Here is a 21,941-nt window from a genome sequence, read left to right as displayed (position 1 = left end):
GAATTGTAAAATACATAAAAGAACTGGAAAAACCAAATCTACAAACAAAATAAAAATTGGACAGAAAAAAAAAAAAACACAGGAGAAGGGGCTGTAATGACACATGCAGCGCCACTTTGGGAGGAAGACTGTCGGTAGATCTGGAAAACTTCGAAGTCACAGGCCCCAGAAACGACGCGCGTGGCTTCAGCAAAAAGCTCTCATGGTGGCGCGTGAGAGCCGTGTGCCAACTTTCAACCCGCATGTACGGGTTACGTGCCACTCCGTTTGGTGCCGCGTTCGATGCTCTTGCAAATTAGCGGCTGGGGAAGATCATGATGGGGCGCGTGTAGTCTTTTGGTCGCCGGAAAGTCCCAGATCGACGATTCTCCCTTATTCGGCCTGCAAAAAAAAAAACAAAACAAAGCACAACACCGGAAGAAAAGTGAACAGAGATGAAGGGAGGGGGGAGGAGCCGAAGGATTTTAGAGAGATAGAAGGATCTCGCATGCATCATTTCTAAGTTGATATGACTTCACATAATTTAGATTTTTTTATACATAACATATGACATTTATTAGTTGATCAATGTCAAATATACAAACATATATCCAGTACCGAGATAAACATAAAAATATAAAGCATCACCCTTAAATATTACTCATCAGCATCTAAGAACACTTTATTCAAAATCATAGCAGGGCATGTATGCCACTGGACTTCCTGAATATGAGCAATCTCAAAGTCACTAAAATAAGTAAGAAGACCCTGGATTTCCTGAATAAAAGGTCCCTATGCAGAAAATGAAAATGCCCTGGACTTAACAACTTCAATTACATTCAACGAATCCTCTTCCAAGATGAGACCAGAAATACCTAAATAGAATAGCATTTGTAACCCTCTCAATGCCACCAAGGCTTCAATATCATCCCCATAAAAAACACTTAATTCCTTCATACTCAACGCAAATTATACCACCATATTATGATCACGCAGAACAACACCAATTCCAGCAATACTTGTACTCCTAAACAAAGCCCCCTCAAAATTTAACTTCACTAATAATCCATGTGACGAGGGCTGCCATGAAAGAACTTTCTCCTTTCTAACAATCAAAAGGGAGTTATTAATAGCATTAAAGCTGGATACATATTCAATACAATGACCAACTACATCCAAAAGTGAGCTATTTGTATCCTCAAACAATCTAGGATTTCTATGTTTCCAAATTTCCCAGGAGACAACGAGAACATATCCAACTCCATCAATTCCCACAATAACACATCATACTGAATTTCTCTCCACAAATAATGAACTGCATTAGGATATTTAGTAATCCATACCTGAGTAATATTAGGACAACAACATAAAGCATGATTAACATCTTCAATTTTGGACAAATATCAGTGGACACAACTCCCTTTTTCAGCAAATTAAATCTAGTAGGTAGGCCATTAATTCAAGCTCTCCAAGTAAAGGTCTTCACCTTATTAGGAAGTTTCAAGTTTCACCATCTTCTCCAAAAGTTAGACTTATACTGAGAATGTAAAGTGCTTGGCCTATTCCCATTATTGAACATCACCATAGCAAAATGATAACCAAATTGTACAGAATATTATCCACTTTTATTACCATCCCACACAAATTTGTCAACAACCTAAAAGTGAAGAGGAATCTGAAAAAATTGCTTAGCCACATAAGATGGGAAAATGCTACATATCAAATCTGCATTCCAAGTTCTTGAAGATGGATTCATCAAAGCATTCATAGTAGCATTTGTTGGGAGTATTTGAGAACAGACATCAGCAAAAGGTGCTAAGCAAGTGTCAACCAATCCATCTTGCCCAAGATGAATAGAATCACCACTTCCAACCCTCCATATACAGTCTTTTGAGAGGATGTCCTTTGCAGCAATGATACTTCGTCATACATATGAAACATTGCAACCAATATTTGACTGTAAAAATGATGTATGTGGGAAATATTTAGCCTTAAATACCTTATAAAATAATGAATCAGGATTTGTGATAAACCTTCATCTCTGTTTAACAAGCAAAGACAAATTAAACATTTCTAAATTATGAAAATCTAAAGCATCATTCAATTTCGAATCACACGAATTGGTCCAACTAACTCAATGTATCTTACGTTCAAATCCACGTTGTCCCCACCAAAACCGTGCAAACATAAATTCCAACTCCATACACAATAACTTTGGGAGTTTAAAACAGCTCATGATGTATGTCGGTAAAACTTGAGCAACAGCCTTGATTAAGATTTCCCTTCTAGCTTGTGAGAGAAGTTTCTATTTCCAACTCTATAATTTATGCCACACCTTTGATTTCAATTCTTGGAAAGTTAGAGACTTGTCACTCCGTACAAAAGAATGTAATCGCAAATATCTATCATGATGGTGAATAGAATCCACATTCCATAGTGCTTTAATAGCATTCGCATCATCATCTCCCACATTTCCACTAAGTAATAAATCGGCTTTATCAAAATCTAACTACTTTCCCGAAGCATCCCCATAAATCTATAACAAATTTCTCATAACAGAATTTTCATCCATAGTCGCCCGACAAAACAAGTAAACTATTGTTTGCAAAAAATAGGTGGCTAATTAGCGGCATAATACGTTAGATTTATTTTATAATAAAAGTAAATCTATAATCTAACGTATAATATCAAGTTACGTCAATTTGTAAATTTATTTTTGTCAATTTGTGTAATCTTTTTGTTGTTAAAACATTTCTCTTTAAACATTAGCGTGCTATTTATCCATCTTATTTATTTTTCTATAAATTGAACATACATTTGACGCATTCATGATAAGAATAATGTTGTAGGTGAAAAGTATAGATGTGGGCATATTACACCATATTGATTTTTCCTTTGTTCGTTTACAAAAAATAAAAAAGTGTATTGGAATTTTTCTAAAGATCATTCAGGATCAAGATTCATATTTATCTAAAGCTCAAGAAAATAACAAAATAATAAATAGAAACAATGTGCATAAGAACCAATATTGTTTAGTCTGTTCACTTTTAGCGGTGAAATGAGATGCTTCCTCTCCCTGCAAGCAAAGGAGATGTGATAACAGAAGAATATAAATGTATGAAAAACTCTACTTGCAACTGGCTAGGAAACCCTCGCGTAACCGGTTACATAAAAAAATTTATTTTTTGTACTTCTCTCATTTCGTTCCCCCTCCCTCTTGCTCTCCCTCTCTCAATTTTCTCTACTTTCAAACGCGCACACACACACACACTCTCTCTCTCTCTCAATTTCTTTCCTTCCACTGTCACCACCGCCAGCCTCAAGCCATGGCAGGCCAAGAACCAAAACCGTTCGTCTCAAAATCTAGAGGCAAAGACTACAGGAGTAAGAAATAGAGAGCAAAAAGCTAGAGTCCTTAACGTAAGCAGCATGATCCACTCAAGGTTTTAAGTGGAACATCTTCTATTTGGTGAGGAATTAAAACTCAAGTTAATAAATCTCAAAGGAACTTCCAGGTCAAAATCAATTTTGGTTTGTAAAAATCTTTTTTTATACAAGGGAATGGAGCGAAACAACCAAGTTACCTCCCCTTTGTATTGGATTTGAGTGTAAATTGTGGTTTTTTAGGTTAAACTTCACTAACGTCTATGACCTAGATCATAAGACTTCTCCTGACTTTTTGTGAATGCTTATCTCCATTGTGTGCAAAAAAGAAGAAGAAGGAAAAAAAAAAGATGAAGAAAGGAGAAAAAACGTTAGGAGCTTGATGGAGGATTTAAGCTTGAGGAAGAAGATGAGAAAAAAAACCTGCAAATGAGAGCCCCTGTTGATTTTGGTTTTATTTATTTATTTTTAATATAAGCCGATTATCCGGCAGTTCTCCACCGCGGTTGTACGTAACAAAACTGTGAATGTAATCATCAGCCACACACCGTAACGGTTTCTTGGACATTTAGTTCGTAGTTCCTACCTTTCCCTTTGTGTCGGTGAGGACGGTTTCTTGGGCCACTTAAAGGGCAACTGGTCCTTAGTCTTCCTGGACTCTTGGCCCAATGGCCCAACCATTATTATTGTCCATAATACTTATAATTTGCTTAGCTGTACATAACAGTTATAACTCCTATAAAGAATTCCTTTATGTTGTATTTAGTTAGACCGTCCAGTTTTATTACTTAGTAATTTGTATCATAAAACACATTTTGTACAGGTATCATAACTAAGCCAACGAGAATTCTTTCTTTCATTTTCCCCCTGCAATCTCTCTCTAACTAGAAACTCTAAACTATAAATAAGAAAATAATTTATATAAGTTCCTGCAACTTTCGTGTAAATTCTTTAAAAAGAATCAAACACACCCAAATGGCTTTCATTATGAACTACATAATAGAATGGAAAACAAAAGAAACGTAAAGTATGCGGAAATCTCGGGAGATAGCCATAGGAGACCAGTGTTGAATCACGTGAAAGCCACGATGGTAGTTGAACCTTCAACCCCACCAGCCCAGACACGTTAAATCGCAGCCCATTTTCGTGCGATTGAAATTTTAACGCAAACTAATAACAAAATTAAGCAAACACAAAAAATTACATCATACATTAATATCCATACCAATATGCCTGAGAAGTACTGGAATTACGACATCTGGAGAGCTCAATTGGGGAAGATGACCGTCCGATGGCATGACTTCCACGATTGATCCACCGCCAAGGTTCTGATGCAAGTATTCCGACACCACCACCGGCACTGCCAAGTCCTTCATGCTCTGTAGTATGTGACAAGGCACAGTGATCAGGCCTAGCATTTGTCTCATGTCGCTTTGGAATATGATCTGCGCCACGCTCAGGGCTATGTCTGGCCTCATGTTGAACAGGGTCCGGCTGAATTCTTGGACCGCCACCGACTCCATGTCCCGCCCACGGCGAGCGGCGCGAACCCTGAACACCATGCCTTGTAGTTTGACCCCATCGCTTCAAATAGCTGGTCTAGATCCTCCTGCTCGAACCCTCCATAGTAATCCACATCATTCAAGTACCTGAGAAACATTAAAAAATGTAATCAAAGAAGCCAAGTCGCATACAAATAACATAATTAATAATTCACTGAAATCTGAGTGATTGAGATGGTCAAACCCGTTACTTAATTGGACAAAAAAAAGACCGCTTCTAAAATATTCTGATTAGGGTAATTACTACAAAAACTTTCCGTGTTTAATTATCATCTTTAAATTAGTAGACAACGGCTATTTCTGTAGGTAAGTACCGATCGAGTTCCATGCTACGAACCTCGGGGAGGCGCCGACCATGATCATCTTAGAGAAGAGATCGGGGCGAGAGATGGAGGCGATGGCACCGATCATGGCCGAGACAGAATGGCCAACAAAGATGCAGGAATCGATCTGTAGTTCTTCTAGAATGGCAAGCAAGTCATAGGCATAGCCCTCGAGGGTGGAGTAGCGTTGGAAATCGAAGTAGTCAGGGTTGGTGGTACCGGCGCCCATGTTATCGTACAAAATGACCCGATTGTTAATGTCATCAAGGAGGTGAGGAATAAGGTGTTTCCACACAGACTGGTCGGTGCCGAAGCCATGGGCAAGCACTATGTTTCGCTCGCCCAACCCCAACGTCTTCACGTTGTGAGCTGCTTCAACGATTCCCATTCTCTTATTCTTTCCTTTAATTGTCCTTTGGTGTGAAAGTTAGCGCAGACTTTATTATTATTTCCAGTCTGGTTTTGTTCTTTGTGATCAGTCCCCAGCACCACATATTTGACGATAAGATCAGTGAAAGAACGTTTTACCGGGTACAGCGAGTGCACACATTTCTCCCTGTGATCATTCATCTGATCTGATCGGATGGTTATTGTTTGCTGATTTATGGAATAATTAGGATATGGATATTTTTGAGGTGACCATATATGTGATTAATGCAATATATATACATATATATATATATATATATATATATATATATATATATATGGGGGCTCCCATTAATGCCACTTTAACTGGCATCCATACCTGTCTGTGCCTGTTAACGTCACAAAGGAAAGAATTCCCTGCCGCAAGCTGGGCATGAAACTATATCCAAGCGACGACGTCAAAGTGGATCAAGAAATTAGATATATCTAGCAAGTAGATTAGGAGACATAATTATGAACAGAAGTCAATTCGAGAAGACTTTTAATTAATTTAATTGTTTCTCGTGCATGCATGTATGCCTACATACATACATACATACATGCATGCATGCATAACGCAAGGTATTAGCGTGCGCCCATCCATCCACACCACTGCTATAGTTATTGTCTCTCGAGTCATTGAGAGAAATAAGACCAACGTTGCATTTGGATCACCACGGTGACGTATACACATTAGTAGTTAAACCTCAACAGCTGCGAGACAAGAAGTCAAATTTCCATCCAGAGGAAAATGAACACGTAAAGACGATCGCGAAGAACGTACGAAATGAAACCACAAAACATAAACATTCTGCGCCGGAAAAAGAGAAATTACAATATGAAATACACACATGACGCACTCAAACAATACATGCATCGAGCGCCAACATCGTGACGAATATGCCTGAGAATCATCGGAATTACGATCTACGGTGCGCTCAACTCATGAGGAATATCATGACCTTTAGTGTACTGCTTCGATAATTTTTCCTTTCCTTAAATATATACGCCAGTGTACACGATATTGATGGGACCTAACCAGCAGAATTTTATTTGTGTTTTTTTTTTTTTTTTTCTAAATAGTTATATCGTTGTCGTGTATTTGTAGCCGTACTTCATCTAATTTGTTGTCTTTAATGATGGAGATTCTTGGCTTTTTGTCGCTAAATGATACGTACTTGTGATCAGATTCCAAACCCGATCAATGGACATGGAGGGATCTTTTATTTATTTATTTCTTCTTCAAGGACACAGAAGGAGCTCACTTGTGATCAAAGAGCGGGTTGGGTCGGAACATGTTTTTCGGGTCAGCCCGGATGAACAGTCCTATATCAAACCATATGAAAAAAGTTAGTAAGTTGAGCCATGTGATAGCTAGTAAAATAAATAAATAATAACTAAAACAAAAAGGACAGGTAGGGTAAGTGTTAAGGGTTATTGGAATGACTTTGTAAGCATGCAACTAATGATAAATTGCAGCAATGCTATGCTTTAGTATGGGGAACCAAGATCACTTAGTCCCTTATGCAACAAAAGGGTAGGGTACCGTATCGTCCCGGCCTCACTTGTCATGATCTTTTCCAAATTAAACTTTGACATGATCATTGATTCGGGACAATTGTATCGGTATAGTAGAACTGGTCCGAGTCGAGATCATCTCAAATCTCCTCGATCGATCGGTACTGCACCTAGCTCCTTCACGCATCATGAACACTTGCAATCCCATTAATATCAATTCAATTGATCCCATGCATGCATGCACGTTGAAAATCACGATGCATGTGATACAAATTAGTCAAACCTAATAATTACATGATCGATTCACAGAATTATGCGAAATCATCACAATCATAAAACATGATCAGAAAGACACAGCTCTATTAATCTTCATCATGTACTACTTCATGTGTTATATATACAATATACTTCTATATATATATATATATAGTCTGTAAATAATTAGAGAATGAATCAAATTGACAAACGATCTTCCTTCCCTTGTCATCCCCTTCAACCAAAATATTCTAGTTTTTTCTTAGATCAAAATCAACCCAGGACACTGAAACACCAAAATAAATTCAAAAAAATATATATGAGAGGAGTACTAGCTATATAGGTATAAGCAATAATATTATCGACAAGTACTACTTTTGACTCCGAAAGTATTTTGTGCGTTTCTTTGTAATTTTAAATCATGATAGCTAGACACGCATATTAATTATTTAGGCGTATATGCCTATTTAATGTTACTTTTTTTTGGGTACATGCCTATTTAATTAGTACCGAATTAGGTTGATCATTTGTCAAACACTATAGCCAGCTAGTTTGTCTTGCATGTGTAGTCGCAATATTCTTGTACATGTCATGACAGAATAAGACAACCAATGATCAGATCAGCGGGGATTCACTTGTCGGAATGTGGCCAATTTTATATTAATTATGCTTCTAATAAGATATTGTCTCAAAACAAGTTAATTCACAACACCCATTTGCAAATTGTACTGAAAGCCGAACGATAATAAATAAATAAATAAATAGCGTTGATTAATGGAGCGGCTAATAAAATTTGCAAATAACTAATATTCAATGTAATTACTTAGTCCGTATCATATGATCGGTCTTATTCATTATAAAAAGTCAATAAATAATTCCCTAATAACTGACTAATCTATAATTTTTATAAAGTCATGGTTCTTTATAGATTGGACCATCTAGCTGGTTCGCAAAATGAATCGACGAACAAGTGTTGGACAGTCTAATGAATGTCAGTTGATGAGGACTCACAAATGACACATCAGCATATATATTAATTCTAGTATCCTCTATATATATATATATATATATATATATATATATATATATTATATATATATAATCAATATCGTTGAATCTCAATAATCATTCATTTTAGATAATATCGATATTACCATTTTTCGAATGATTGATATTGATGTAATTATTCTTCACATATTATTAAAATTAAAAACAATGCTTCGGAATTTTAAAAAATAGTCTGAGATAAATTCGCCTAAAAATCCAAAAGATGTATAAATTGTAAATATACTACGTCTTTTGTATCTCAAGATAAATCAAGATAGATTAGTGTTGTATGTACAAAGAAGAACAAGTTTGTAAATCTAGACCACATTTTACTTCATTGTGAGATGGCCAGTTCCTCATGCTATGACTTTATTTGGATGAGTTCATGTGTCGTTAATTCGGGTTCTGTCTCGAAAATTAATTAGTAGACCTATTTGCTAATTTGCTTGATTTATCTTGCAAATATGCTTTACTTATGGTGGGTGCATTTGGAGGAAAAAGAATGATAATTTTGAGAATCATGAAAGCAAAATAGAGATCTGCTTCGTTTGGTAATTGAAATCATCTCAACTTATTTTAATTCATCATTATAATTTTTTCAAATCTCAACACAAAATATAATAAATAATTAAATTTTTTCAAATCCTAAAATAATAATAATATTAAAAAATAATATTCTAACAATATTTTATCATCTCAACTCAACTCACTTCAACTCAGTTTAACAACCAAATTCAGACTTTCACAATAGAGAGTTAAAACTTTCTTTTGCAATATTATTTTAATGGGAAGCATTTCCACATTTCTTCTCTCTTTTTAATTATTATTTCTAACTAGAATCGTAGGATTGCAAATGAACTAAGTTAAGTCGAATTCGAATAAGAATACTTGAGCTCGATTATGATGTTTATTTGTTCGAACTCGGCTTAATAACATTAAAGTTGTTCTAATTCAGCTCGATTGACTAAATATAAACAAACGCCTCAAACTCGAGTAGCTCGACCTCGAACTCATTTTTTTTTTTTAAGTTCTAATTCTTGTCTTTTGATTAGTATAAAAATTTTAAATTTTACAAAATATTTTAACCATTTAACTATTCAACCAAATAGTTTTGACTAAGAAAGTCTTATGATATAACTTTTTATAAAACAAATTAATAATAATACATAATAAAAATGTATGAAACTAAACTTTTTAATTCATAGATAACATAATAAATCAAAAGTTCTAGTTGTGTAACATATTATTATTAGATATAAGTTATGAATATATTATAGCTTACATTATTAAATATGATATTTATTAGTGTATTACAAGCATTTGATATAAGTATATAACTATAAATAATAAGTAATAGTTATAACTTACAATAAGTGTTATCATTTATTTAGCATAACTAATTGTTATAACTTCATAGCTATAACTATGAAGTGACAGTTTCTATTAATCAATAATTTTCTTTTATAACAATTGCTTTATTAGACACCGGTGCATATTTAAATTGTATCCAATACGGATTAATACCTTCTAAATATTTTGAAAAAATAAAAGAAACATTATCTCAAACTAATGGAACAAAATTAAATATAAATTATAAATTATCTAATGCACATATATGTAATAATGAAATTTACTTTAAAACAATATTTATTTTAGTAAAAAAAATTAATACTAAAATAATACTAGGAAATCCATTTCTTGCTTTAGTTTACCATTTTTTTTGTAACAGAAGAATAAATTTCTACAAAATACTTGGGTAAGAAATTTAATTTAAATTATTATTTCCTCTTGTTTCAAAATAAATAAATTCTCTAAAAGAAGTTTAATTAACCAAAGAAATTAGTTTTCTAACAAAAAAAAAGATTAAAAGAAAAAGAAAAGGGAATAGGTTTCTTAAAACATGAATCAAAATACAAAAGAATTGAAAAACAATTAAAAGATCTATTGTTAATCCAAAAAATTAATAATTTTAAAAATATAGTCGAAAAAAAAATATGTTCCAGCTTGCCTAATGCAAAAGAAGTATATATTTTATATTGTTGTTATGATATTTATTGTTTTTATGGAACATTATTTTGCTCATAGTGTTGATTATCTTGATTTTTTTGATATTTATTAGTATATTACAAGCATTTGATATAAGTATGTAAGTGCTTCATGTTCATATACTACACTATAAAAATATTATAATATGCAACTATAAATAATAAGTAAATGAAAACTATATTATTATTTATTTAGCATAATGAAAACTATATTATGTATAGGGTTAATGATATTATTCCTTAATTAAAAAGAGATACCATCAACTTATGTTATGATGTGCATCATATATACAAATTATAGTTAATCAATTATAGTTAATTTGATAATTGTTTCAAGTAAATGCTTATTCACTCATTCATTTCTTATTATATCAATAGACTATAATCTATGTAACAATTAGAAAAGTAATATATAACATTAATGTACATTAAATAATACATAATTATCTTAAAAACACTTTGGAAATATAATAAATATATTAAATAAGGTAAACTATATATATATATATATTAATAATATATAATTAAGTATATAAAATACAACTAATATGTAATAAATATAACACATACATATACAACACATATTACGAGCTTCAAAATGAGCTCAAACGAATTAAGTCAAGCTTATGCGAGCTTTGTTCATGAACCTAAACCAAATCGAGCCAAGTTGATACTAGTTTTGCTCGTTTAATATTCAATCCAATGTTAGTGTTTATGCACATCTCATTTATTAATGAGCTGAATTCGAACCGAGTATATACGAGCCAAGCTTGAACTGTTCATGAGCTGCTTTGTTTATTTGCAACCCTAAACTAAATCTTCCTCTTGTACACTTCCTGTATATGCATATACAAGCATACCAAAGATACTCAATCCAAAAGCCTAAACTAATATTTCCAATAAGCATAATATTGAAGGGAAAAAGAAATTAAGAACAAACTAATTCACAAAAACTGTTCCCAGAACTAAAGGGATGCAAAACGAGGCCGCCAAAACCCAAGCCGGGAAGTCAGCAGCAGCTTGTAAACCCTCATTCGCTATATTATTATGTACAGACCAATCCACCCCACACACCCCGCTTCCTGCTATATTGATTCTCAAACCCTGTCCTGTCTGAGTGTCTTCCAGCCAGACGTACCTTTTCCTATAGTAACTTATAACTTTTGAGTACAGATTACCAGATATTATTATTTATGGTTCCGTTTAGGAGACAGTATGAAGTGAGACCTCTGCCTCATCCGCATCTGTATTTAGGGAGAAGATATCTACAGGGGCACTAGTGCAGTCGAAGAGGCAGTGATCCTTGTATCCACCGTTTACAGAAGAACCTCGTGAATGATCCAGATACATGATTATGACAGTAATATCATCGTGAAAATGGCGCCTTACCCCCCTTTCAATTCTTTTTATGTCTTCATATCTCATCTCTCTTTTCCTTGCAGCTTCCTGAATGGCAGCTCTCACCAATCGCTTTGCTATTCCCTGCAGCAAAGTTTTCAAACCTTTTCATTTCTTTCCATATTGCATAACAAGTTAGACATACAATCCAAAAACTCCGTGCTGAAACAGTAAAAGGCCTTTAGAAAAAACAGTAAAAGCATAAACATGCATCTACAGTTGCAAAGAAATAAAGAGAGCAACAACAACAATTTGGTGGGCTCTTACAACTCTCGGATTTTTTAAGACAATTTCAACAGCTGCTTCATCACTTAAATGCTCCCAGAGACCATCCGTTGCAAATATCAAAAACATGTCATCCGGGTTTAATTTCCGAATCACTATAGAGGGTTCCGCTGTCATTACAGGTCTTTTTAAAGGAATTAGTGGACCAAAGTGATGAAAAAGAGGACCTCTGTTGAACTCAGGTTTCTTCAGATATACATCTCCAATTGATCTTGAGACCTACAAAGAGAAAGCATGAATTTAAGGACTTTCCAGCAAACCAAGCCTTTTGGACCACAACACAAATTCATTGCCAAGAGATAAGGCATTAGCTATCAAGAAGAACAAATCCACTTCCCAACAGACATGAGCAATTTTTTTAATCTATAAATATCAAGTACGGCGGCAGGTAATTAAAGATTAACAGAGTGGTGTCATTGTTAATCCAATGAAGTATGGTCGCATCATGACCAGAAAATTAATGCTTTAGCTCTCAATTGTTTATGCAATCAAGAGTATCTTCACAAGGATTACATAGAGACAAACATTTCACATGATAATGACCAATTCAGATCACAATGTTTTTTGGGTCATCATGTACATCCCATGAGTCGTGGCTTTGACTTATCATGCTTGATCTTAGCTGTCTGGAGGAAAGGACAAAAAGCCAACATGTGAAAATACAAGGATATCAATGAAAAAGGAGAGAATATTGCACCCACAACATAAAGTTTCACTAGCAAGGATAAAACAAGATGGGGGGACTTGTAGATTTCATCCAAGCAAGATTGGACAGAATTATACTTCACATGATATACCTTTTTTTTTTTTTATCGGTAAACTTCACATGATATACCTAATTCGAGCAAGATCAGAATTTTAGAGGATAGATACCTTACAGGCTTGCCAATGTTGCCATTGATCTCAAACAACAAATTCAGCATTCTTCTTTAGTGGTCTAAAAAGATATTAATGAGTAATGATTAAATGTGACAATGGGTGCAAGGTGTTACACCAGTAGGAAACTATAGGTTGAAGGGCATCTCCTCTTTGAATAACTCATCGCATCACAATTACCAAGTGCATAATCTGTTTATATACTCATGTAAGAGTCCAACGGTAATTTTATCCCACTAAAACCATAACCATAATACCATCTAGAATCAACAAAGACTGAAATCCTTTAAATCTGCATTATTCTCCCACTTGCGACTGCGAGTATCACACAGCTTCATATTACTCTTTAATGGGAACTAGAGAAAACCGAACCAATTTATAGTAAATGGTTCAAAGTAAGCCAATAATTCAAAGCCAAGGAACTTGTCATTTAAACTGCCAAAAATGCAATTCTCCAGTTGAGCACTCCAACAGAACGCAAAGTGCATCAAGGACTCTACTAAACATTAAACAACCATCATATCAAATGTAGCAGCATAACGGTCCAAGTAGTTGTATTGTAAATTTTGAAACAAAATTCAATATAAATCATATCATATCACCACTGCAGTAAAATGGCACAATTGAAACGATATAAGATATCACTCATCTTAATTCAAGTGAATTTTCAAATTTATCTATGCATATTCGTAAACAATACTAGAGCCACATGTAGATCATATCAACCTCCGGGAAACAGCCATAAGATACCCCTTTGCTTACATATTGAATTCACTCAAAATTTAAACACAACCATCAAAGCTTACATCCATCACAACTCACCATAGAGATACGAAAAAGAAAGAAACAAAGTCATTCTTACCTGAATAATGCCCTTGATTCGCCAAACTCCTCGGGAATACACCACAATGTGTGAATCATCAGGGTGAAGCGCCTTGACTTCTTTCCTCACCTCCTCCACTCCTACATTATGATCAGTAGATAACCGCTCTGCCACCACCGGACTGTTAACCATTCCTGAGCCTCTGCGACCCAGAACAGCCCTCGAGTCCCCAAGATTAGCCACATATAAAACATCATTCGAAATTGCCCCAACGAGACAACATGAACCCACTGAAGCAATCTGCGGTTGAGCCGGCCAAGATCGCTTCACCAGGTGTAAGAATTCCTGTTCTGTGGCATCAAATGCCTTCTTGATAACGTCCTCTGACAATCCACCCTCTTCTGTTGCAAATTCTGAAGGGGGGAAGAAAATAAAAAGATAAACAACTAATTTTTAAACTAAATAAGAAACTCATTTATATTGGAAAATTGTGACTCAAAAATGATTGTGTGATCAATTAACCTCTGTTTGGTTGCTGAGAAATAAGAACTGAGCCCAAGAAAGAAATTAAAATTCTAGTAAAAATATTCTTTTTCTGATGGATTGAATCCTGTGAGAATGGAAGCCAGCTAAAGTCAGCCACCTCATCTGAGCAAAATTATAATGGAAGTGGTTCTTTAGTCACAGATAATCGCAAACTGAAGAATCAAAATTTGGATTTCCATTCTTTTTCTAATATTTCCACAGCAAGCCAACGGGCAGTTACTTCACAACAGAAATCGAAACATCATAATGAAAACAGAGAAATTAAGATGAACATACTGTGAAGGAAAGGGAAAAGGTGGTGGGTGATGAAGCGAGAAGCTTCGGGGCCGCCATGGCCGTCGTAGACACCGACGTAGGTAGCGGAAGGAGAGGTGAAAACTTGTCCCTGGTCTTCGAGAAACGAGTTGGCTTGCACCACGGCGAAGGAGTAGTCCCCTAATGCGTGGGGCTTCAAGTCCGTGTGCCACAGAAGCCCATCCCTATCCCTTCCTCCACCAAAGCACCTCCCCAATGGTCCCCTGCACAGCTCCAACATCTCTCTAGAATCGGTCTCTGCGTGAGAAAATGAGTTTGGTACTGTCTCCGATCCTTGTCAAATGTGTTGGAAAAGACGTGGAGTTTGGTGGCTAACGAGCTTTGAACAAAGAGAGAGGTTAAAGAAAGGAAACGTGGGAATGGCGCGTTAGAAGCGAGAGAGAGAGAGAGAGAGAGAGAGAGAGGGAAATTCATTGAAAGACCAAAGACCATGCTTAATTAAGGTCCGTTATTTAGAGATAAATTGTAATAAATTGAGATAGTTTTAAATTAATTGAATAAAATATTATTAAAATATTATTTTTAATTTAAAATTTTAAAAATTTAAATTATTTATTATATTTTATATGAGAATTTGAAAAAATTATAATGATGAGATAAAATGAATTAAGGTAAATTTTGAATCTAAACGAATTTGTTAATTTGAATAATAAAATGAGATAATTTTAAATAAATTAAATAAAATATTATTTTTTAAATTTATTATTATTTTAAATTTTAAAAAATTAAATTATTTATTTTATTTTATATAAAAATCTTAAAAAAATTATAATAATAAGAAGGGATAGTTTTCTTCGTAAACAACCTTGGTTTGGTTTAAGGTGTTTATTGTTTATAATAATGGAGAGTGGGGACACTGTCTCTGTGCGCGTGTAAGAGCAGTATTATTAGGTGGCCTTGACGCGTTGAATACATAGTGTACAGAAACTACACTAAAAACTTATCCCAGCCTTGTCAGATGGGACAGATAAGTACTATTCCTTTACCTTGACTTTACCAATTTCAATTATTCTCCGTCTCATGGAATAAACTTAAATAATAGAGTAAACGTGGCACATTTAAAAAAAAAAAAAACAAATTTAATAATAAATTTTAATCTTTTTAAAAAATATATATCAGACACAACTTATAATTATATCTATTATTATTCTAAATGATATTCAGCCTAAAGCGAAATTTGCAAAAATTCTTTGAGAACCTCCTTCTTTCATTTTTTATTTATTTATTTTCTTTGTCGCTTTCTTTTTCTATTTTTGTTTAATTTGTTAAAAAAATAAAGATTTTATTATTTATAATAACACTTATTCATGTAATATAATAAAAATAAAAATAATTTGAAAACCGAAAAAAAAAATATTTTTTGTTTAATGCATGTCTTCGCTTGCACCCCTTCTCCGATTATTATATCTACAAAATGAGGAGAATTAACGAGAATAAAAATGGGAAGTAAACAATTTTCATCTCCGTTGCTTTTGGATAATGAATGAATTAATGAGTCAAAAGCAAGCAAAGTCCTTAGAGGTCATGGAATTTACCCAATTCTCATTAACAAAAGAGATTTTCAGGACTGTTTGGTAACATAATTATTTTTCAAAAATTTAAAATATATTTTTTTTAAATATCACTCAAATATAAAATATTTTCAATTTCAAATATTTAATTTTTTTAAACTTTCAAACAAAAATATAAAAAACGATACTACATTTTTAAATTTTAAAATAAAAATTATATTTAAACAAATTTTTAATTTTATAATATTTTTATTCAAAATTTTTTCTCTCATTTTTAAAAAAATTTAATAAAATATATCAATTCAATCTATTCCATTATTATCCACAAATATTTTCAGATATCGTAAATATCATCCTGAATCTCTTATCCGTGTCTTTGTTTTGAAAGCTAGCACCCCGACCAAGTCCCCATTTTCTGGATGCTTAAAAAAACTTTCTTTGGTATTTGCTTGCCCGTGCATCACAAGCTAAGAAAGTAACTTATCCATTGATTGACATATAAGTACAAACCATCTAGATTCTTATGCATTCTCTTTAGTAGTTTGGATAGAAGAATATTCTACTATTATTTATTATTTTATTATTATTTTTTATCAACTATTTATTATTATTTAATATTTTATTAATATTTTTTTTATTATTATTTATAAAATATCTAAAATTACCTCACTACCGAAACCTAATCTTAAAGTAATTGTATAATTGAGAAGGACCTATGCCGCAATGTTGGATGTTGGACGTATACCTCGATCTTTTTCTTTGGAGATATAATATCAATCTTAAATTTGCCCTTTGTATTAATTGTCGGCAAACGAGTAAATGCATGTGAATTCTAGAGTTTTCAGTCAAATAAAGCCCAAATCAACACGCACTTGGAAATTGAAGGTTGGAAAAATAGGCATCCCCGGCCCGCTTGAACCGGATTAGAATTTGATTGGGCATCCTTTAGCAACTTTGACATTCTTAACATGTTTAGATATTAAAGTAAGTTACATTGAGATGATAAAATATTATTAGAATATTATTTTTTAATATTATTATTATTTTAAAATTTGAAAAAGTTGAATTATTTATTATATTTTATGTTGGAATTTAAAAAAATTATAATAATTTAAAAAAATTGTAATAATAAGTTGAGAGGGGTTGATGATACAAACGAAACCTGGTTAGGAAATTGAGACCTCTGGACCCAAAAAACATGGGAGATTTATGTGCTATATCTAGCGTCGAATGTACGTTTAGTTACTAAATCAATCATTATGACTTATCATTACAATACAACTCATTTTAACTTATCATTACAATTTTTTCAAATTTCAACATAAAATATAATAAACAATTCAACTTTTTTAAATCTTAAAATAATAATAATATTAAAAAATAATATTCTAACAATATTTTATCATCTTAACTCAACTCAAATCAACTCAGTTTAATATTCAAACGCAGCTTAAGTGTTTTTTTTTTTTTTTCATTTTATATACAAGAATGGTTTTCAGTCTCAACTATATACAGCGTACAAAAAATAGATGTATTCTTTGAACTCTCAACTTGTAAAGAATGAGGTGGAGATAGATATGGGTCATTGAGCTTGTAATATCTAAAATTATTTGTACAATAATATAGAAGAAAGAACAAAGAGAAATGGCTTTCAAAGTCTAAACAATTGGTGACTTTGAACATACGGGCCAGAATAAAGGGGTCCATGGGCTTAATTAGATCCGGCTCAGCAACCAAAATACGGCGTCGTTCTCTCTCTCTCTCTCGTTGAAAATATGAGTCTTTATTGCATTAGTGTTAGGTTGCGATTAGATAGTGAAGTATTCTATGAATAGTAGTAACCAAGAAATGATAGAATATTGAATAGTAATAAATAGTAAAAAAAAATAAATAATAATAATAAAATAATAAATAATAATGAAGTATTCTCAATATCAAAACTAAGCTATAGAATTAATTATTCTCTTTGACATTTGAAAATACTTGTTTATATTAACATGATATCATATATCTTATTTTAATGACGTGGATAGTGAGAAAAATTTATCGATCAAAAAATTAATGCACGCACAACCTAATGCAATGGATTGCGGCATCACAAACCTTCACTAATATTTCTCTAATCCAAATTCTGCATCCTTACTACAATTCTATAGTGGAAAACACCCACATTTATCTTTGTAATTATTTAAATCTTATAGATCTCTATGATCTATGTATTGTACTGTACTGCTTTATGTTTTATATCACTAGAATCTTGCCAAAAAAAAAAAAAAAAAACATATCTCTTGCCCTTTCCTTCGAAGAAGGCACATCTTCCAATGCACCATTCAATAGATAAATCATTAAAGAGACTCGGAAAATGGAAAGAATAATTGTCCAATATATTCGTTTCAAACCCTTCCTGTAATATTCTTTTCCTTCTTTTTTTATTTTTTTTAACCTATTTTTCCTTATTTAGGATGCAGTTTAACGTTAAATTGAATTGAATTGAGTTAAGATAAGAGTTGAATAAAATATTATTATAATATTATTTTTTAATAATATTATTATTTTAAAATTTAAAAAATTGAATTATTTATTATATTTTATATTAAAATTTTAAAAAATTATAATAATTTGATAATATGAATTTAGATCGATATCCAATCTGATTTCAACGACCTTTTACCCATTTTTTGGAACCCCCTTTTTTCATTACCTTTTTCCACTATTCTCTTTTCTTCGCTGTTACTCTCGTGTGCCATTGTGATAGATCATGAGATGGCATTTCCATATTTCACACACACCACTCAACCATAAAAGCATCAATTTTCACACTTTAATCATGACAAGCACCACCACCAACACCGTCACCTCTGATGAGGTACCGAGTCATTTCCACCCATCACGTTTAAAATCTCAATCATTTTATTTGTTGTAGCTAGTCTCATCAAAGAGTATTCTCATCTTATTTCTGCTAAAAAAAAATATTATCATCTTATGATCTTATATTTACGTGACGTTATTTCGTTTTTTTATATATAATAATTCTGAAAATTGATCAACAATACCATATATATATATATATATATATATATTTATATAACCTTGGAGATAAAAGTGAATATATAGAAGCTGGCTCTAGAGAGAGTTCTTGTTAACAGAGCCCCACTGCCATATCATAATCTAATAAACTAAAGGATAAGCCAAAACGAAAAGACAATGAAACTTAAGAGAGTACACAGGCATGCGATGCGATGCATATTGTTAACGAGTCTGATCCTCAAGGAGCCAGAAGCCCTGCATGCGAAAGCTCCTTTATCCATTCAAATGTTCGATGACTCGACATGGCTTGCTTTCCCTGCTGCTTTTGTTCTTGCAATTGCTTCCTCCTCAGCTTCGACCCCATCAGATTTTCTTTCTTGGTTTGCGTTGCGACATTTGCATTACTCTTCATGATGACAACGTTTGACGAAACTGCCTCTGTACACTTACAACCACTCAACAGCCGTCCGATTCTTTTCTCCAAGAATCCTGCAGGCCTCCTCTGCTCTACCATGTCGGAATCATAACAGCTCTTTTCGGCAGTGACCCTACTATTTCTACTACCGCCAACACTTGTGTTGACACTGCTGCTTCTACGAACTTTAAGGTCTAGCATTTCAATCTCAGGAGTAGGAACCAAACCCAGCCGTAAATAGTCCCGTGAGGATGAGTTCCGGCTCCGAGTATCGAGACTTCCTTGTCGAGTATTGGAAAGTCTGACCTGGGGTTTGGGACTTGGGCATGAAAGAAGATGGTTTTGGAGTCTCGTTTGCTTGGAAGTTCGCTCGATGGTATAGGTCGAGCCAGTAGTGCAGCTGCCTGATGAGTTGTGAGAACTTCTAGTACTGCTGCTTCTGCTGCTATTGTTGCTATTGGACCCTGACCCAGTACCCATTGAACCATGGTCCAGGGACTCGGACCTTGATATGCACTGGGTACTGATCTTCTGGCTGCTTTCATGCCGGAAAAGGGTTAACCCAGTGTCTGAGCTGACCGAGACGCGTAGTGGAAGGATTCGGCCTTGAAAGAAAACCTCGTCGGCCGCACACATTGCTGATTCTTTCAAAGTTGAGCCTCCCTTTGCACCGAAATCGAACTCTAATTCCTGGGTTTCAGCGGCCGAAGCATCTTCTTTTCTTGATTGGCCATCGTCTTCTTTGGTAAAATAGCTAATGACCGGGAGATCACAGAAAGACAAATCTTCATCTTCTTCTGCTAACTGATCTTGCTCTGAGTCAGAGTGTTCAGGCCATGTTTGTGTGCCAAAGTTTATTTCCATCTCCAGTGGTAGAAGTCAGGAGATAACGTTTTCTTTTTAAGAACTGTTTCGACTCTGATCTTGTGGAGATAACAGAAAAGAGAGAATAAGATCCATCGAGAGAGGAAGGTATTTAAAGGTGAAATAAAATACAAAGAGCATCGGAGAATGGGATAAGATGAATTATGAAATGAGATAAGATCACCATCAAATTATTCGTAAATAGTACTTAAATAATTTTAAGAGATTTAAAAAAATAATAATAAAATATTATAAAATTAAACTTTTATTATAATATAATTTTTATTTTAAAATAAAAAAATCAAATTATTTTTTATATTTTATTTGAAAATTTAAAAAATTTGTAATTAGGTGAAAATTTTAACCATTTAAAATTAAATAATGTTTAAAAAGAGATGAGATGAGATCCTTTATCCCAAACAACACCTAAAACTAGACTTTTTTACTATGTTGAGATAAAGACTAGATTTGTTTGGATACAATAAGGATTTCATTCCATCTCATTATTATAATTTTTTTAATTTTATATAAAATATAATAAATAATTTAACTTTTTCAAATCTCAAAATAATAATAATATTAAAAAATAATATTCTAATAATATTTTATTTAATTTTTAACTTTCATCTCAATTCATTCTATCAAATCTCAAATCACTATCTAATCGCACCTAAACGTGTGTCACATGTCAGTGCTATATCAATTTTTTTTAATTTTAAAAAAATAAAGAATTAATCCCAAAATTCTATCAAAACTCTCTTTCTCCCCAACCTATCTTTCTAATTGCAATCCAATCCGCCTCTATACTCACAAATTTCATGACATATTGCCATCAAGAACTCCACTTTGATAAAACTGTGCCCTACAAAAGAATCCTCTGCAATACCAATTTCCAAGTCCCAACACTAACCCAGCAACCAAATATCGTCAGTTTTCTTTTTTCTTGCCAAGCACACTGCAGCCGGGTATAGATTGTGTCTTTTCCTTGCATGGAAGCGGAAAGGACCTGATCATTGGTCGTATTTTCTGACCAAAAAAGAAAAAAAACAGTTATAAATTATTTATTAAAAAGAAAAATCTTATTGCAAGTAAATTGGTGCACCAATTCGTGTATCAATATTAATATATAATATATATATTTAACGAAATAATGTGAATTAAAGATGAAAATAATTTTTATAATATAGGAGATTTTCTTCTTCTCTTAAATTTTTTTTTATTTTTTTTAAATTAAAAAAATCATCGATACGTGATATGGTGCACGAACTCGCTTGTATCTAGCAAAACTCTTATTAAAAACAACCAACACCCCTCGCCCACGGGATTATGATATATATATATATATATATATATATATATA

The 21,941-nt window shown here is 33.2% G+C and overlaps 3 protein-coding genes and 2 long non-coding RNA genes across 5 annotated transcripts; all 5 read right to left on the bottom strand.

Moving 5' to 3' along the window:
* Positions 1 to 1,696: 1,696 nt before the first annotated feature.
* On the bottom strand, positions 1,697 to 2,257 carry LOC121236620. The gene is made up of 2 exons (XR_005934791.1): positions 2,128 to 2,257; positions 1,697 to 2,020 (listed from the first exon to the last, which is right to left on the bottom strand). It is a non-coding gene; the product is annotated as an uncharacterized LOC121236620 (long non-coding RNA).
* A 1,331-nt stretch (positions 2,258 to 3,588) lies between these two features.
* On the bottom strand, positions 3,589 to 3,988 carry LOC121236624. Its single transcript, XR_005934792.1, has 2 exons — positions 3,787 to 3,988; positions 3,589 to 3,667 (listed from the first exon to the last, which is right to left on the bottom strand). It is a non-coding gene; the product is annotated as an uncharacterized LOC121236624 (long non-coding RNA).
* A 333-nt stretch (positions 3,989 to 4,321) lies between these two features.
* LOC121236608 (probable esterase D14L) lies at positions 4,322 to 5,732 on the bottom strand. Its single transcript, XM_041133051.1, is given in 3 exon segments — positions 4,322 to 4,891; positions 4,894 to 5,012; positions 5,263 to 5,732. Coding segments are annotated over 3 exon segments (816 nt in total). The 5' UTR covers positions 5,637 to 5,732; the 3' UTR covers positions 4,322 to 4,568.
* Positions 5,733 to 11,231: 5,499 nt separating this feature from the next.
* On the bottom strand, positions 11,232 to 15,155 carry LOC121236600 (probable protein phosphatase 2C 63). Its single transcript, XM_041133045.1, has 4 exons — positions 14,726 to 15,155; positions 13,943 to 14,316; positions 12,187 to 12,423; positions 11,232 to 12,003 (listed from the first exon to the last, which is right to left on the bottom strand). Exons 1-4 carry the CDS (start codon positions 14,982 to 14,984, stop codon positions 11,725 to 11,727), a joined length of 1,149 nt encoding a protein of 382 aa, XP_040988979.1. The 5' UTR covers positions 14,985 to 15,155; the 3' UTR covers positions 11,232 to 11,724.
* Positions 15,156 to 19,540: 4,385 nt separating this feature from the next.
* Positions 19,541 to 20,581, bottom strand: LOC121268103. Its single transcript, XM_041172235.1, has one exon. It carries the CDS (start codon positions 20,579 to 20,581, stop codon positions 19,541 to 19,543), a length of 1,041 nt encoding a protein of 346 aa, XP_041028169.1.
* Positions 20,582 to 21,941: the final 1,360 nt, after the last annotated feature.

This window comes from Juglans microcarpa x Juglans regia, chromosome 1D, assembly GCF_004785595.1.
Source record: "Juglans microcarpa x Juglans regia isolate MS1-56 chromosome 1D, Jm3101_v1.0, whole genome shotgun sequence".
Lineage (NCBI taxonomy): Eukaryota > Viridiplantae > Streptophyta > Magnoliopsida > Fagales > Juglandaceae > Juglans > Juglans microcarpa x Juglans regia.
The sequence above is the reverse complement of the archived record's forward strand: the minus strand, read 5'-3'. Positions and strand labels throughout refer to the sequence as shown.

Excerpts from the sequence above, each read along its gene's own strand:
- LOC121268103 (XM_041172235.1), bottom strand. The coding sequence starts at position 20,581 with ATGGAAATAAACTTTGGCACACAAACATGGCCTGAACACTCTGACTCA.
- LOC121236600 (XM_041133045.1), bottom strand. The coding sequence starts at position 14,984 with ATGTTGGAGCTGTGCAGGGGACCATTGGGGAGGTGCTTTGGTGGAGGA. Across the intron at positions 14,317-14,725 it reads CCTTTTCCCTTTCCTTCACA|AATTTGCAACAGAAGAGGGT; the intron begins GTATGTTCATCT and ends TCCCCCCTTCAG. Across the intron at positions 12,004-12,186 it reads TCTTAAAAAATCCGAGAGTT|GGAATAGCAAAGCGATTGGT; the intron begins GTAAGAGCCCAC and ends ACTTTGCTGCAG.